Source organism: Nicotiana tomentosiformis, chromosome 2 (genome assembly GCF_000390325.3).
Source record: "Nicotiana tomentosiformis chromosome 2, ASM39032v3, whole genome shotgun sequence".
Classification (NCBI taxonomy): domain Eukaryota; kingdom Viridiplantae; phylum Streptophyta; class Magnoliopsida; order Solanales; family Solanaceae; genus Nicotiana; species Nicotiana tomentosiformis.
Window position 1 is genome coordinate 186,730,663 of NC_090813.1, and position 17,746 is coordinate 186,748,408.

Consider the following 17,746-nt stretch of genomic DNA (forward strand, 5'->3'; position numbering starts at 1 on the left):
GTTTCTCATACCAAAACATCTCCGATACCTACTCCTTTGAAGTTTGTTGCTCTGTTGAATAACATTCTCCAACCATCGTATGCTTCAGTGATATCTTCTCCCATGAACGACACCTCATCATCGGGAAAATACGTTTTCAATGGTTCGTATTCTCTGTCTACGGGATTTTCTGCCAGATGATCTGCCAATGTTTGTCCTTTGACCGCCTTCTGAGTTACATAGACGATGTCAAACTCGCTCAACAATATTTTCCACTTTGCTAACTTACCCATAGGCATGGGCTTCTGAAAGATATATTTTAGTAGATCCATCATCGATATGAGATATGTAGTGTATGCACAAAAATAATGCCTCAACTTCTGAGCTATCCATGTCAAAGCACAGCAGGTGTGTTCCAGCAAAGAGTACCAGGCTTCATAGGGTGTGAATTTCTTGCTCAGATAGTATATTGCCTGCTCTTTTCTTCTAGTTTCATCATGTTGTCCCAAAATACAACCAAAAGCTCCATCCAGTACAGACAAATAAAGCAGCAGTGGTCTTCCTGGCTCTGGTGGGACCAGAACAGGCGGTTTGGATAAATACTCCTTGATTTTGTCAAAGGCCTTCTGGCATTCTTCAGTCCAACTCGTTGCAACATCTTTCCTCAGTATTTTGAAGATCGGCTCACATATCACAGTTGATTGTGCTTTGAAGTGACTGATGTAATTAAGACGCCCTAAAAGTTCATCACATTTTTCTTATTCTTCGGAGGTGGCAAGTCTTGGATTTCTTTGACTTTTGATGGGTCCGAAAGCACACTTTGCAGGATTCAGTTTCAGGTTATATGTTCGAAGTCGATCGAAGAATTTCCTCAGATCTGCTATGTGATCCGTACTCCTTTTGGATTTGATGATAACGTCATCCACGTACACTTCTATCTCTTTGTGTATCATGTCGTGGAAAATGGCTGTCATGGCTCTCATCGAGGTGGCTCTGGAGTTCTTTCGACCAAATGACATCATTTTATAACAATATATTCCCATGGCATGATGAAGGCTGTCTTTTCAGCATCCTCCTCATCTATCCAGATCTGATGGTACCCCGCGAAGCAATCCACAAAGGATTGGAGTTCATGTTTGGCACAGTTGTCGATCAATGTGTGTATATTAGGCAACAGGAAATCATCTTTGGGACTTGCTCTATTTAGATCTCGGTAGTCAACACATACTCTGACTTTCCCATCTTTTTCGGAACTGGCACAATGTTGGCCAACCAAGTCGGGTACTCGACCACTCTAAGAACCTTGTCTTTGATCTGCTTGGTGATCTCCTCTATTATCTTCAAACTCATATCCGGCTTGAATTTTCTTAGCTTCTGCTTTACCTATGGACATGTAAAATTAGTGGGTAACTTATGATCTACTATGGATGTGCTCAAACCCGTCATATTGTCGTAGGACCATGCAAAGATATCTTCATATTCTTTCAGAAATCTGATGTACTCTTCTTTTTCTAACGGTGATAGATGAATGCTTATGCGTGTTTCCTTGACCAGTTCGGAATCCCCTAAGTTAACTGTTTCAGTTTCGTCCAAATTGGACTTTGGCTTGTTTTTAAAATGTTCCACTTCCCTAACGATTTCCTCAGGTATCGTATCATCTTCCATGTATTCTGAATCACTATCCTTATGTTGCGTTGTCTCATTACATGTCACAGTCACAGGTTCATCGGGATAGGTAATAATAATGCTGTAAAAAGAGAAAATGTATAGAATAATAGTAAATACGAAAAGTAGCAATGCATTAATTGAAATCTTTAAAACGTTAACAAATGCGGCTCGATGACTCGAGCGATTATTTCAAAGCAAAATACTGAAAATGTCTCAAATGCTTAAAAATAATTATCTGCCAAGCTACCAGGAACTCGACGGGCCCGGGATGGTGCAACAATCCAATTTTTGAGAACGACTCTTTTCCCCACGGTCTGAATGGAAAGGTCTTCCTCCTCCTCCCCCTAAACTATTGCATTGCAATCCATATCTTCTTCATCCAGAAACAGTTTCCTCATGCCAGCTAAGACTTCATCTTCCTCACATCCCCACATTATGTCAGTTTGATAAAATGTCTGGTACATAGGTGGTACTGGTTGTTCCAGCGGATAATAAGGACCATGCCATGGCGGCGACCAATCCTGGTATTTTTGCCAAGTACATTCATATCCAAGCCCAAAAGTTGTGCCATGACTCTGCAGTTGTACGGGTTTGGTGATCCCTTGGAGGTTTTTGCCGAGACCCTTGCCAGGTTCATATATTGTCCATATTAATATGCTTTCTATCTTGTTACTCCACCATCGATCCTTTTCAATTGCGTTGAATCGCTCAATACGATGGTACATTTCTCCACCCAACTTCTTCCTATTCTAGATGACTGGAACAGTTTGATTGGTGTAGATGGGGTTGCTTCCATCCCCATAGATAATCACTTCTTGATGATTCCATTCAAACTTCACAGCCCGATGCAGAGTAGAAGCCACTGCCCCAGCGGTGTGTATCCAGGGTCGTCCCAATAATACATTATAGGTAGCAGATATATCCAGCACTTGGAACTCAACATCAAACCAGGTCGGGCCCATTTGTAGGTTGAGGTTGATTTCTCCGATTGTGGCTCTTTAGGATCCATCAAACGTCTTTATATTCATACTTCCCATCCGTATCTCATGCAGGCCTTTACCCAACCTCTTTAGAGTAGTCAGTGGGCATATATTGAGAATTGAACTCCCATTTATCAGGACCCTGGCGATGAACTTATCCTTAAATTGCACTGTGATGTGTAGTGTTATGTTATGACTTAGTCCTTCTGGTGGAAATTCATCCTCATGAAAGGTGATTTTGTGGCTTTCCAGTACCTGCTCGACCATGTTGGCTATCTCCTCACTAGTGATGTTGGTGGGTACATAAGTTTCACTCAACACTTTCATCAAGGCATTCCTGTGTGTCTCGGAGTTTTGCAGCAGTGACAAGATAGATATCTGAGCGGGATTTTTGTTCAGATGATCGACAATAGAGTATTCCCTTGATTGTACTTTTCTCCAAAGGTCATCAGGGCCAGTCTCAACAACAGGCGGCTTAGATGCAGCTTCCTTGCTTGTTCCTCCTAAGTGCTCAGGTGTATAAACTCTGCCAGTTCTAGTCATGCCTTGTGCCGCACTTGTTTCCTCCATTTTTTATTTTTCCTTTCCTCCTTGCTTCCGCAACATAATCCCATAGGATAGCATCAGACTTGTAAGATGGTGTGGGAGATACCATCACAGTGAAGGGTGTGGTTACCTCGACTTCAAACGGTGCTTGGGTTTGTACCACAATGGGTGTGAGGGTGACCGGAGACGTTTTAGGATCATCCCCCTCTAGAATGAGTCCGATCGACCCCTCCGATTCCTCGTCGGTCTCTATCACATTCACTCCCTCACCTCTGTGATCCGGGAGAGGATTGTTATGAACATTTGGTGCAACTTCCTTTGCATGTATGACCTTGTTGTCGATCAGTGTCTGAATCTTATCTTTCAGTGTGCGGCACTCATCAATTGTATGACCCTTCATGCATGAATGATAGGCACATGTTTTGTTGGGGTTAACCCACTGAGCAGAATTCTCCATAGCAATGGCAGGAATGGGAGTGACATAACCAGCAACCTTCAGTCTCTCATATAATTAGTCTATGGGCTCAGCGATTGGGTGTATTGTCTAGGTGGTCTGCGGTCGAAGTTTGGTCGTAGTTTTTAGTAGTTTTGGCGGGCGGGTGGTGGTGAGTGGTAATATGTGGGTTGAGTGTTATAGGTGTGGTAGGTGGTAGCATGTTGTTGGTATCTCGGGGGTGAAGACTGGTATGTGGGTGGAGGCGTTTGGTATATAGGTGGAGGTGTTTGGTATGTAAGAGGAGACTTAGGACCCTGGGCCACCATTACGGCTCCCACTTCTTTCTTCTTCGAAATACCTCCCGATTGCAATGTTTTATTCGTGGCCTACAGTGCCTCGAAATTTGTCACTATCCCATTCTTAATCCCTTCTTCTATTCTTTCTCCCAGCTTGATGATGTTGGAGAATTTGTGATTTTCAATAACCATAAGCCTTTCATAGTACTGCGGGTCTTGAGCTCTGACGAAAAACTTATTCATTTGTTCTTCTTCAAGTGCTGGTCTTACTTTTGCGACTTTAGATCTCCATCGAGTAGCATATTCGCGAAAGGTTTTTGTTGGTTTCTTCTTGAGGTTTTGAATGTAGAAAGCGTCTGGTGCATTTTCTGTGTTGAACCTAAATCTATCCATGAAATCTGACGCCATGCTTACCCAATTAACCTACTTTTTTGGGTTCTGACTGATATACCAAGACAACGCATCTCTAGTGAGGCTTCGCATGAAAAGTTTCATACGGATTCGTTCATTTTTGCCCACTCCTACAAGTTTGTCATAATACATCCTCAGATATACTTTTGGACCACCAATTCATCGAACATTTTGAACTTGGGAGGTTTGTAATCCTTCGGCAGTTCCACATCTGGCTTAATGCACAAGTTCTCATAGTTTAAACCTTCAATGCCTTTGCCACCTTCGATATTATGAACTCTGTCAGTGAGCTTCTTGAGTTCTTCCGTCATGTTCTTAATGAGCAGGTCTTTCTCAGTTGATTCAGGTATGTATAGGATTTGTTGCGGGGTGTGGGGTAAGGTCTCCACATATATCGGGTTGCTTTGGTGGACCATGGGGATATGGGAATAAGGGTGATCATTTGTTGAGTTTTGGAAGTCAGGAGTGGGTTGTGGTATATTCTAGGAAATATGATAAGTGGTAGTCTGCGGGTATTGGGTTGGGTGGTGATGATGTTGTTTCGGAGTTGGCATTGGAGAAGGATTAGGGTTTTGGGGAGGTATAGGGTATTGGTGTTGTGTATGGGGGTTTGGTGGTGGGTTTTGGTTTGGTGGTGGGTTTTGGTTTTGTGGGTTTTGTGGTGCTTGGTTCTGGGTATTTGGATTTTGTTGGTCAATATCAGGGACATTTAGAGTGAGAGAGAGGTTTGCCAAGTTCCGGACCTGCTCAAGTTCTCTTTGTAGCTCCAAAATCTTTTGTTCCAGACGTAAGACCAGTTCATTCTGTGTCGGGGTGCTCCGACCATCTAAAGTTTTGACGTTCTCCGCTATAGTAGCGTTGTCCTTCCTAGTACCACTCAAATCGTCCATTTTCCTTTTCCCTTTGATTTTGCATTTAGGATCACTTGGTGGAGGAGGAGGTGGAGGGCCTCTGGATCTAGTGTGATATGCTAACGATGCGAGTATGCACGAACCAACCTTGGGGAGGGAAAATAATCAAAAAGAAAGAAAAAGCAAAAGGTACCCAAGTTAGTAAGGGGTATTGAAATAATTCTTGCAATATTAAACATGTTTTGCAAAATCATGTAATAATTCGCATCCTAATTTGGGGACCTCGTTGTGCCCGAGGTAGGCCTAAGCGACACATAGACTTGGAGAAAATTGATGCCAATAATTGCGTCATTTCAATAATGTGAAAATGAGCCAAACCTTCACTAAATCGACAATAATAATAAAGCTACTAATGGCATTTAGCCTTATTACAATTGAAATCTAAAACTAAGTTAGTAAACGATAAAGGACATTATTTGCTAGTCTACTTGGTCCCTGAAGGACCTTCTCCGTGCTTGGCTCTTTTGACTCCATCAATCAAGTTCCCCAAGTAGCGCATATCCAATAATAAATAAGCCTTTGCCAGATGCCCTCCTTCACTGCCATCCATGTCTTAACAATCCACAAGCCTCTTTCTCATCTTTCCCTCAAGCTCCATCAATCCTTGTTCTAGATATTCCAATCTCTCGGTGGATTTAGTGGAAATTTACTTCCATTCATTAATTGCCTCCATGTACACTTTATGTTGTTCCAGATGTCTAGCTTCAGACTCAAAAATCCTTTTGCGAAGCCTTCTATACTTGATATGTGCCTCAGCAGCAGCATCAATGATCTTATTTTCCAAATTGACCCCTGGCTTGACGTCTCTCGCTATATCATCTACCAACCATGATGGATAGAAATACACATGACTGGCATGGTACCTGTCTGGCTCGATAGTATCTCTTTCCACAATGACCTTCTGGTTCCACATATGTTGCGCCTCGAACTTGAAAGGAATGATGTCTCCTTTGAAATCTGCCTTGTACTGGACCATGCTGGAAACCCGAGGTATGACCTGAATTCTTCCTGCTTGTCTCATTACCCTTATAGGAGCATAAGGATAAATTCCTCGTAACCCGATCAATACCAGATGAGTAGTATCCCTCGACCTGATGATGAACTCACTGCTAGGAAACCACTCAAACATCCGAAGTACCTTCTCGTCTGTCAGATTGCTGAAGAAACGTACCCAACTTACAACACTTCCGGGTTGTGCGAACCTATCTGGGATGAATGTCATTTTCTTTGGATGGTGATAAGCTATGTAATCATTCAATGGTCATCGCATAAGCTCTTGGCGATATTTCCCCCTCCGAAAGTGCTCCAATAGCCAGACTTGCAGTAATAGATTACAACCTTTAAAATGTCTGAACCCCTGCTTGCACCGGTCTAGAGTGCGGTATAGTTTAGCTAGGATCATAGGGATGATGGTGTAGGTTTTCCCCTCGATACCTTCCATTAAAATTCTTGCAACCATAGCTAGACGAGTGTGAATCCTTTCCCCTTTCATTGGAAATATCAACAATCCCAAGAAGCAGATGATGAACACATAAACCCGGCAATGTGTCCAACCTAATGAAGTAATGGCGAGTTCATCATGATGAAGGGAATATGACATACTGTACCCATAACTCTCATAAAGGAATTCAAATGGGATGTATGATTTCTTCAAACAAAGCAACTCATCATTTTTCTTGAAACCTAGCATTTTCAGAAAATCGCAAGGGGTGCGATTTTTCGGTACTAATAACCCTGGACTATCCCATGGAAACTTAGCAAAACCTCCCATTTCTTCTAAGAGAGGAGTCATTTCTATGTCACCAAATCGGAAGACCGCTCTTTTCTCATCCCAGAACATGGTAGCAGCCTCAATCAAAGCTCTATTTGGTTGGATATTAAGCAAAGACGACAAGTCACCAAGTACTCTTCTCACATGATTCTTGTCGCAAGGTGCAAGGTTTTTCCAACCGTCAAGTAGTAGAGGTGGGATGTTTTGGACCATGCCGAACCTGGGGACTTCGTGCTTCATTTTCTGCAAACAAATAAAGTTAGCCATTTCCCCCTCCAGATACGACCACTTACACAATAATAATCAACATATTGGCACATTTTCTCCAAGTAATGCACATAACATGGTAGTGTCCATTGGGACTGTAGAAATCCTGTCGGACTTTGGACAAGGCTTATCTTAGCGGGCTATTACGTTAACAATGTTCTGACCCGTACTAGGTTTAACATGATGCATGTACATTTGATATTGGAGTAAGGTTTCCAGAATGGCCTAGACTGGTACTCCCAAGTGGATAACTTGAGAGGGAAAGGCATAGGACCGTCGATTACACTGTTGATCGACTAGTCTACCGCAAATAAGCCTTTTCGATTTAAAAAAGATAATTTTGGAAGAGCGCGTACACTCATCAAATGCCGCTATGTTGATAATTGGCACGCGTGGAGTATGAGTTTATGCAGAGATAATAACACGTTGTCAAGTATTTGCACAATAAATATGTAAAAGCAGTAAATACAGTAGTAAGGTAAAACATGAAAAACATAGAAAAGAAAGACAAAAGGAAGAAGTTAGTTCGTGGAGTATATGCGAGAATGTAAAAAAACAAGTAAGGGAGTAGGGATGGGTAGTCATGGCAAATAGAGGTAAACGGGGAATGGATATGCATGTCATAACAGATTTAAACGAATAAAAGGCGAATAGGGAAAGGGATGTATGTAATAGCAAATTTAAACAAATAAAGGTGAAGAAGGGATGTGCATGTAATAAAGAAAGTAATCCACGTAAGTCAAGTTCATTATAGTAAGAGCCTAAGTGTATCCCCAGCAGAGTCGTCATGCTGTCGCACCCCGTTTTCTCGTGAAAGCGGGCTTTGACATTGTGACAACTCTTTTAAATGGGTATTAAAGGAGAAGAGTCGCCACCTAAGGGTTTAAGGTGTGTTAGGGCACCTATTGTGCAAATAACTATGTTTGACTAGTCAACATCACAAAAGATCAAGTAAGGGCTCAAATTACCTCAAAGAGAAGGTATTAGGCACTCTTCGAGGTACACAACTGTGGGTCCCGGCCAAACTTAGGACTATGTGGATTATGTAATTAGACTAGGTGATCAAATAAAAAAAGGTCGGAAAAATTCATTATAACACAATTGATACAAATCTTAAGAACTACAAGATATAAATACAATGTTCAAATGACTAAATCAAGTATATAAAGAGAAAAAAAAGGAGGGGGTCCTAAGTTTTTTAGCCTAAAGGATCACCATGTGCAACATAAATAATACTTCGCAACTCATTTTAGATAGGAGTTGCTCATATTATTCAGCGGGCACAGACTATTATCTCCTGCTACCCGATTACTATGTTAAATTTGTTTACCTAAAGCATTCTAATTAGTTCTAAGTCGTGTCCTATGCGTGCACTACCTGTCACATGCCTATAGCTCAAGAGGCTTTGGACCTACTATTTGGGTGGTTCTAGACTTCACTTAGGTTGCTCGAAAATGATAAATTTAAATGACATTCAAAACATGTAGGACTGCACATAAAGACAAATTAATGGCTCAAGTTGGCCTCCACATGTAAGCAATAAATGCACGCGAGCAGGTTCATATTACAGGCAGTATTAAGACATGTTGGAATCCTTATGTCCTATAGACATGATTTCTATGTAATTCTGGATTCCAATATTAGGTAGGCAGTGCGATAATTTCTGGACTAGTGTATGGGCAAATTAGAGCATTGCAGGTCTCATAGACCTGATTTCTAATCATTTTATAAGATAGTGAAAAAAACTATCCTAGAACTCTGAATTACTAACGTTGAATTTTAGCGATGTGTCTTAGGCGGATGACAGTATCCTATAGGCATGATTTCTATCAATTATTGAAATTGGTTTTATAACACTTTACTCCTATAGACATGTTTTCTAGGCGAGCAATATGATAACAATAACAATAGCTAATTAGTCAATTAAGGTCATATAGACATGATGTCTAGATGAGCAATAGTGATCCTATAGGCATGGTATCTGGAAAATGTTATGCAATTGCGCAAATTTAATGAACACTTACTGACATTTGTTACCTACAGGCATGTTGTCTAGTAACACATAGCAGTAGACATGGAGAACAAATAAGGTACTTAAGCTCATGCTTTGATAGTAAACAGGTTGAGTGAGTGCGTGATTACTATAGGCATGGTTTCTACTAGTGTGCAATGCATGAGAGTCAAAATAACAAATAGAGCACATAAGTCTTATATGCATGCTTTCTACCCATTGTGCGAAAAATAAAATACCCTACCCTTTTTTTATTAATCTTTCCGTCTATTCAATTAAAAAAAATATTACAAACCCAGAATCAAATATGAATAATTACATAAGAAAACCACTATAGGCCCAATGATAGGCCCAGTATAGTCAACCTAATATTTTCCAGGCCTTCGACAGCTCCAGTAGACTCGAGTTCCCAACTCATAAGATCAGTCTAGTAAATCTGAATCCAACGGCCAAGCCCAACATCACATAGAATCAAATACCAAGCCCAAATGAAGGACATGGTTACACAAGCAATAGACTATGTGTCGAACTAACTAAACAGAGCAGGAAGTCCACATACTTATTTCTTAGGACTGTAAAGCTGATTATCATCAAGACGCATAGGCAAATTCGTGTGGCATGTTGGTAGGACACACATAAAGCAGGTTCATGTTGCAATTTTAGTTATAGGGGACATGATTGATCATCATAAGAAAACAGACTATTTCTAAAGAAATTTCAAACACGGTCATGGTCAAAAATTGCTTAAGACAATTTCAAGCAGGAAATCTAATGATGAACGTTGAAGGATCAATAGAGGACGACCTTAATAGAGTAGTTTAAGCCTATGGCAGGACAAAAATAAGTTCATAACAAGGAAAGAGTAGAGCATGTGCAACATTAACATAGTTGAAGAGGCATGTCATTGGAATTAACAAGATAAGCATGCTAAGTCTTCCAGAAAATAATTCCACAGTAAAGCATGATCCAAACTTATTCTAAAGGGACTTTAGACCTGAGGTTCTTAGTCATGATAGTCTAAATAGAGCCATAATCTGGGGAACGGCAATTTTCACATGAGATCCTAATACACCTAGAAAACAGGCTAGTAGGCATGATCTACAATAGTGAACAAGCAGCCTAACATGCCGAGTATAACCCAAAAATTCCAAAATCCAAAGAACTCATGGTAGAAAAGCATATCAACTTAAGGTTAATAGAACATGCACACACTAGGGCTTATGCTAGTTGACTATCCATAATAGAAGAAGCTAAGTATATTGAAATTCAACTAGAAGCTTTAGGCAATGCTAAAGGGTGCAGGATTGAGAAAAAACACAACAGAGCTACATGTTTGACTGAACATTGAGACAGTAATTGGCACATAAGGTTCATGTGAGCATAAAGCAGGGAAAACAGTAGAGCATACATAAAGTACTCACCGGAAAGGAGTTCACTCAAATAAGTTATGGGCAGGAGATGATCCCCTAAGAGTTTCAGTACAAGAAATCAAGGCAAGACACGTGAAAGGATTCAAATAATAGGGATCAAAATAGCAGAGCAGGCTTAAGGGAATCATTCAAGTTACACATATAAAATAGGCATGCACCAAAACTCAGAATCCAAGTAAGTTCAGAAATAAGAAAATAGGGGTATAGGATAATGAGAGCAAATATGAACATGAACAGAGGAAAACAACATCATATTGATTCACAAAGTCTTGAATGACATGAATATAAATAAAAGAGAATAAAATCACAAGAGTCTCATTACTCACCAATTTGCAGAATTAACGAGCTAATAAGGTAGAGATTAAGAGCCAACAACTTGCTTATAGGTAACACGGAGAGAACAGCAGAAACCCCAACTTTCTCAGTGCGCCAGAGTTCCCAAGGGCTTCAAATGAACCCCGGGCAGTGCTCACACTGAGAGAGATCGAATAGTAGAATTCTGGTGGCCTTGGCTTTCAGCCGGCCAAGAGACAAAGTATAGAAGAAGAGAATGAGAGAATAATAGAGTGACAGCCTTTAGTTTTTAGTGAATCTTGTCATTGAAAGTCTGTTTCAAAGGGGAATGGGGAGGGGTTTATATAGTAGTAGAAATCAAGCAAACAAACATGGAAAACATTCAATCAAACACAAATAAGGAAGAAAAATATCTCATTCAATCAATAATAGAACCGATAAAGGAGAAATCAAAATTTCAAGACCTAATTGAGTCCAATGGTCATGAATCTGGTCGGAAATGTAAGAATCGTTCATTGTAAAGTATATATAGATGAAACATCGGCCATATCCTAACAAAATTAGAGCCAAATCAGGTCTGTCTTGAAAGGTAGCATTTACCAAAATTAGGTAAATATCAAGTAACACCATGAACGCCTGAGTAGTAGCAGAATAAGGCAAGAGAATCATGAAAGGACCCCATATTGGGGCCGGATTCGGAGGGCATTTGAGGGTATTGCGGCTAGGGTTTCTCATAGAGGAGAGAGTGTGAGGGAAAGGGGCGGCGATATTTAGGTAAATGGGGATTAGGGTTAGGGAGATGGGATATAAGGAAGGTGGGGAATTATTATGGGTCGTTGATCATTTGAGATCAATGGCCAGGATTGAAATAGGAGTGGGGCGGGTTCAAAACGGGTCGCGACCGGATTTTGTTTTAAGGGTTATTTGGTTTGGGCTGCTGAATAGTGTAATGGAGATGGGACAGCTGCTTTGGGCCTGGTTTTGGTCCGAAATTAGCCTAAAATTTGGCTAGGAGTTAAAGACACAAAATTGTTTCAAATAAAAAATAATTAATAAATAATAAAATATTACTTATGCAATAAAATGACTGAAAATAATAGCTTAACATTTATAAAACATAAAAAATTCTATTGTAGCATGAATAATATAATAATTGTAAATATGCATAACATATAGGTTATTATTGCAAAATTACATAAATAACTAAAATATAGATATAATTATATGAAACAATGTAAAATATTTTAAAACATGTATGTGAGTTTAAAATAACAAATTTGGATGATTACGCTATTCCAAATAATTTAAGAGAATAATTAGTAAATATTCAAGTAATTTAAATGCAAGAAAAAATCAATTTTTTAAAGCTTTAAAATTATAAAAAAAAATTATAGAAAATACTTGTATAAATCTTATAAATTAAATAATGATGCAAAATGATATTTTGAAAGTATATATACTTATTTGAAAAATATGAGGGCAAAATTGGGTATCAACAGATTAGATTTGATTTGGCTGGATTTTCAAATTGAAATTCGAAGAAGAAGCAGAATAACATACCACATACAAAATATATAAAAATTATATATAAAATACATACAAAAGACATATTGTATAAAATTTGTATGAAAATTATATTTAAGTTGTATGATGTTGTAATTGTATTTAACTGGGAAAGAATGATGTATGGAAGATGTAGATAAGTTGTAAATAAGTTGTATATTGTATAATTAGTTGTATAAAATTTATTTTTAGCATGTATACTGATCACGCCCAACTCTAGTCCTAAAAAGGATAAGCGATCGCTATAAATATAATCCGATCTAAAAGTCCGGAGTCGAATCCCACAGAGAACTAAGGCTTAACTACAACTGTTCACTACCACTAAGAAGAAACGCTCGAATAATTCCTAAGTTATAAATATTAAGATTCTTGTATCTAATTAACTAACAAATTAAATTAGTAGATTAACAATTATGGATACTAAGGGTTGGAGACAAGATTAAGGAGGTCCAGAGTTATGATTTCCCCAATTGTCGGAATCCTTCCCCCTACGTCTTCTATAATTTCGCCTAAGTATTCTCTACCGATCGTGAGTACTTTGGGTGTTGTAGCTCTCTCTCAAGCAACTACTATAATTTACTAGACGTATTCTCTCGAACTACGCTAGCCAGCACTAAATCAACGCTCACTACGATCGCACCAAGGTTTTGTTATCTCTAATCCCACCTTTAAACCCTCCGTATTGATCTCTCACATACATTAGGAGTGATGTTATTCAACAACTACCTAAATATGTACCCTCGCTCAAGCAATACACGCTAAATAGGCACAGTCAATTGATGGTCATTCAATCAACATCAATAAACACGTAGTTGAACAAGTAGAGAAATCCAAAGGCTAAATTATATTGAACGTAATTAAAAGTCATCCTCCAAGAGGTTCCATCAAACCCTAGATGAGAAAGTTTAGCTACTCATAACCATACTAACAATCATGATAATAATTGAAAGCATTAAAATACAGAGTAAGGAAGAACGGAAGAAAAAACTCTTGTGATTCGTTGCTTCCAAGTATTCTCGTAGCCTGTTGTCTCTCCAATAATGTCTTTCTCCTAAGAAATAGGTTTAGAACCCCTTTTTATACATGTTGCGGCGTGTAGGGTCGAAACTACCAAGTCCTAGCCGAATTAGGACGAAATCCGCCCTTAGCCGTCTCGCTTGGCGCCTGGCGCCAACCAGGACACCAAAATTTTCCACTATTATGCCTTTGGCGTTTTGGTTGGTGCCTGGTACCAACCTGGGCACCAAACTCATACTCCCTCCAAATTCTTCTATTTTTACTTCACTTTGCATGCAAGCTTGCCAAATCACTTCAAATTGACTCCTACCCATATAAACACCATTATTAAGCTCGAGTCATACATATTTACACCAAAGTTAACAAGATTGAGGTATAATGTAAGGTAAATTACATGTGAAAACATGGATTTTTAGCCCAAACACCACACTTAAGCTCTTGCACGTCCTCGAGCAACCTAAAACCTTGCTAACCAAACAATGCACGCAGGACATCATATAATGGAGGAACATTTAGCAATTCAACACACTACACCTATGACCATGGTTGATACCAACAATTGAGCCCTTGCATACGCTTTCATACCTTTCCCAACTTTCACATGCCGGAATATTAGTGACCAATTTAAAACACTCAAACAACCTGCCCATAACTACCCAACCTCAAAACCGACTCGTCGCCAATAAGCACTTTTAACACGTGCACTCACCCAAAAAGAGATGTTTAATATTGTCACTTATCCGTCATAGACTCATGTGCCTCACCAAAGAATAAGATGGTATTTCGTCCATACATTCAAATATGCATTCGAATATAATTTAAGGACATCACATATATGAACAAAGAACCACTCACTCTCACAAAGAAATTCATATGCACTCCATGGTTGTACCTTAGGCTTTCCCATAATGTATATCTCCACTAATCTAAGCTCGCAAAGTCTAAGATCAATTAGGTCTTTACGGATTATAATGTAAGATAAGGGACATGTAGGATATATTTTGGGTATAGTGACTAACCCTCCTAAGCACTTTAATACACTACACTTAACTTTAAAATACACACTCTTTATGACCAATTCAAGCAATGGCATGAAACCATATATACTTGGCCCTTCTTCTTTAATAGGAGGTGTATTTTCTATATATACATATATACTTTCTTTCTTTTTTCTTCAACACTTTCCATAAATTTAGGTTGCCCCGCTAATGATCTTCCAAAACATACATGCACATTTGGCCTTTATATGGTTCCACTCAAAAGCTGCCCCAACACTTACCTTACTCTTCTAGCGACTTGAGTGCTTTCAGAGGTAAAGGTTCGAAAAGATATAATTAAGAACAAAATAGGAATCGACTTGTAATGTGGTGTCAAAGAAAAGGCTTATAGGCTCAAATGGGCTATCTACGGATAATTTTATATATGGTGGCATAATAGCTCAATGGACAATCAAAGAACCACCTACATCATCTCTTAGACTCACAAAGCTTACTTATTTCGCTTCAACTAACACACATGGCAAGTTCTAGACAAACATGTGATAGCACAGAATGTAATCAACATCTCACATCACACAATGCACATGACCCCAATCGGTACAATTTCATTCCAACTCTCTAGTTTAGGCAAGTCACAAAGTCAAGAAGTTTTAAGCAATAAAGCACTACATGAACAATCAGTCAGGTAACTGAGAGAAAGCGTCACAGACATGCGATTCAATCTTTCACGGCATCAATTTTTCATTAAAACATGTTAGGAAGATAATTTGTATACTATGGCCTAACAATGCTAGCATCAACAGGTCAAAAGGCATATAGAACACTCAAGTTTTCTTCCTGCAATTTTCTAAAAATAAAACTTACCCGGTTCAAGTTACATCCCCTAGAAAAGAACCGATGCCAAAAGAAAATTCAAGGAGGATTATTATCTACCTAAGACTAACTAAAAATAAAACAAAAATAATTTCCATCGGACCTTAATCCCTTAAGAAAGCTGTCCAAGAGATCCATCGATAGGAAAACTCTAAAAAAAAAATTTTTTTTTTTTTAGTCAAACTAAGACAACTAAAATATCATAGAAAATCACTCAGACAATATCTTCACCCCACACTTAAAATTATGTATTGTCCCCAATGCAAATCATAAATAACAAAAAGGTGAAAGAAACTCCATGTAGGCCAAAGGCCGAAGCATTAGCAGCTCATGGGATACTCAGACTTCTCCCAGACCTGGTCCTTTGTGCGGGCACCCTACACTTAGTTCTAACCATCTCACTTACTTTTGCTTTCTTCCAATGGTTTTGCTTCTCATGATCCTAGAGAAATCAAAAACAACACTACAAGAATAATACAATAATAAAAAATAAAAAAAATGAAAAAAAAAAGAAGTAAAGCTAAGTTGCCTCCCAAGAAGCGCTTAATTTAACGTCGCGACACTACGCGAATTATTTTCTGCCTCCACTTCGAACTTATGAATAGGACCCCAAGTTTTGATTCTACTCTATGATCATGCTCTTGGGGTGATACAAATTAGTGCGAGCCAAAAATTAAGTGATTCTTTATGCACTTTTTGGCTTTCAACCGAGGAGTGTCACATTGCCTAGACAGCCTTGAAAATTTTAGAATATAGGGCTTATCCACCCCTTCCTTTGACTCTTGCATTGGCTTATACAGATCAATTTCCATACCTCCTTCCTAGCATAATGTCTAAAAATGATTGGAGTGAGGACCAATGCATTCAAACTGAAAATTCAACTTGTTATCGACCTCCTCTTCTTGCCACAAACTAGAATCAATTAAAATTGTATCTGCAAGGTCCTCAGTTGACTCCAGTACCACTTTTTCAACATAGACATCATCAAATTCTAGTTTGTTGGTTTGGTCATATTCTACTCTCAACTCCTCCATTATAATGGCAATTTCTGCAGCCAATTCATGCTCTTCTTGGCTACTATCCACAATGTAAGCTTGTTGCGCTTTACAAGGTTTAATTAGTTTATTCGCTTGTTGCGCTTTACAAGGATCAACTAGTTGACTCACTTGAGCCTCCAAGTTGTGAATAGTTACCTCTTGCCTTTGTATCTGCAGTGGTTTCTCATCATATTGTACCACAAGGCACTTCAACATATCCATGATCTCCTTCAGGGCAGTATTCCCAGGTTCTTTGTTCCTATTAACTTCACAAGAAAAAGTAGAATCATTATCATAAGGAGTTGGGGGAGGATAAGGAAGATCAAAAGTAGAAGTACCAATACTGAAACTTCTATAATTCCAAGATGTCATGTTTCTCAAATCAACAAGTAAAATAAAATAAAGTTAAAAAAAAGAACAAAATAAAATAAAAGTTCAAACTTGAAACCTAGCAATATGTACAGCTACATCAACACCGTTAGTTCCCCGGCAACGGCGCCAAAATTTGATCACGCCCAACTCTAGTCCTAAAAAGGATAAGTGGTCACTGCAAATATAACCCGATCTAAAAGTCCAGAGTCGAATCCCACAGAGAACTAAGGCTTAGCTATAATTGTTTAATATCACTAAGAAGACACGCTCGAATAATTCCTAAGTTATAAATATTAAGATTCTTGTATCTAATTAACTAACAAATTAAATTAGTAGATTAACAACTAGGGATATTAAGGGTTGGAGACAAGATTAAGGAGGTCTAGAGTTATGATTTCCCCAATCGTTGGAATCTTTTCCGCTACAAACTCTATAATTTCGCCTAAGTATTCTCTACTGATCATGAATACTTTGGGTGTTGTAGCTCTCTCTCGAGCAACTACTACAATTTACTAGACGTATTCTCTCGAACTACGCTAGCTGGCACTAATTCATCGCTCACTACAATCGCACCAAGGTTTCGTTATCTCTAATCCTGCCTTTAAACCCTCTGCATTGATCTCTCACATACATTAGGAGTGATGGTATTCAACAACTACCTAAATATATACCCTTACTCAAGCAATACACACTAAATAGGAACAGTCAATTGATGGCCATTCAATCTACATCAATAAATACGTAGTTGAACAAGTAGAGAAATCCAAAGGCTAAATTATATTAAACGTAATTAAAAGTCATCCTCCAAGAGGTTCCATCAAACTCTAGATGAGAAAGTTTAGCTACTCATAACCATACTAACAATCATGATAATAATTGAAAGAAT

General features: G+C 38.7%; 1 protein-coding gene across 1 annotated transcript; it reads right to left on the bottom strand.

Moving 5' to 3' along the window:
• Nucleotides 1-3,995: 3,995 nt before the first annotated feature.
• LOC138906260 (uncharacterized) lies at nt 3,996-4,313 on the bottom strand. Its single transcript, XM_070194793.1, has one exon. It carries the CDS (start codon nt 4,311-4,313, stop codon nt 3,996-3,998), a length of 318 nt encoding a protein of 105 aa, XP_070050894.1.
• Between the last annotated feature and the right edge of the window lie 13,433 nt (nt 4,314-17,746).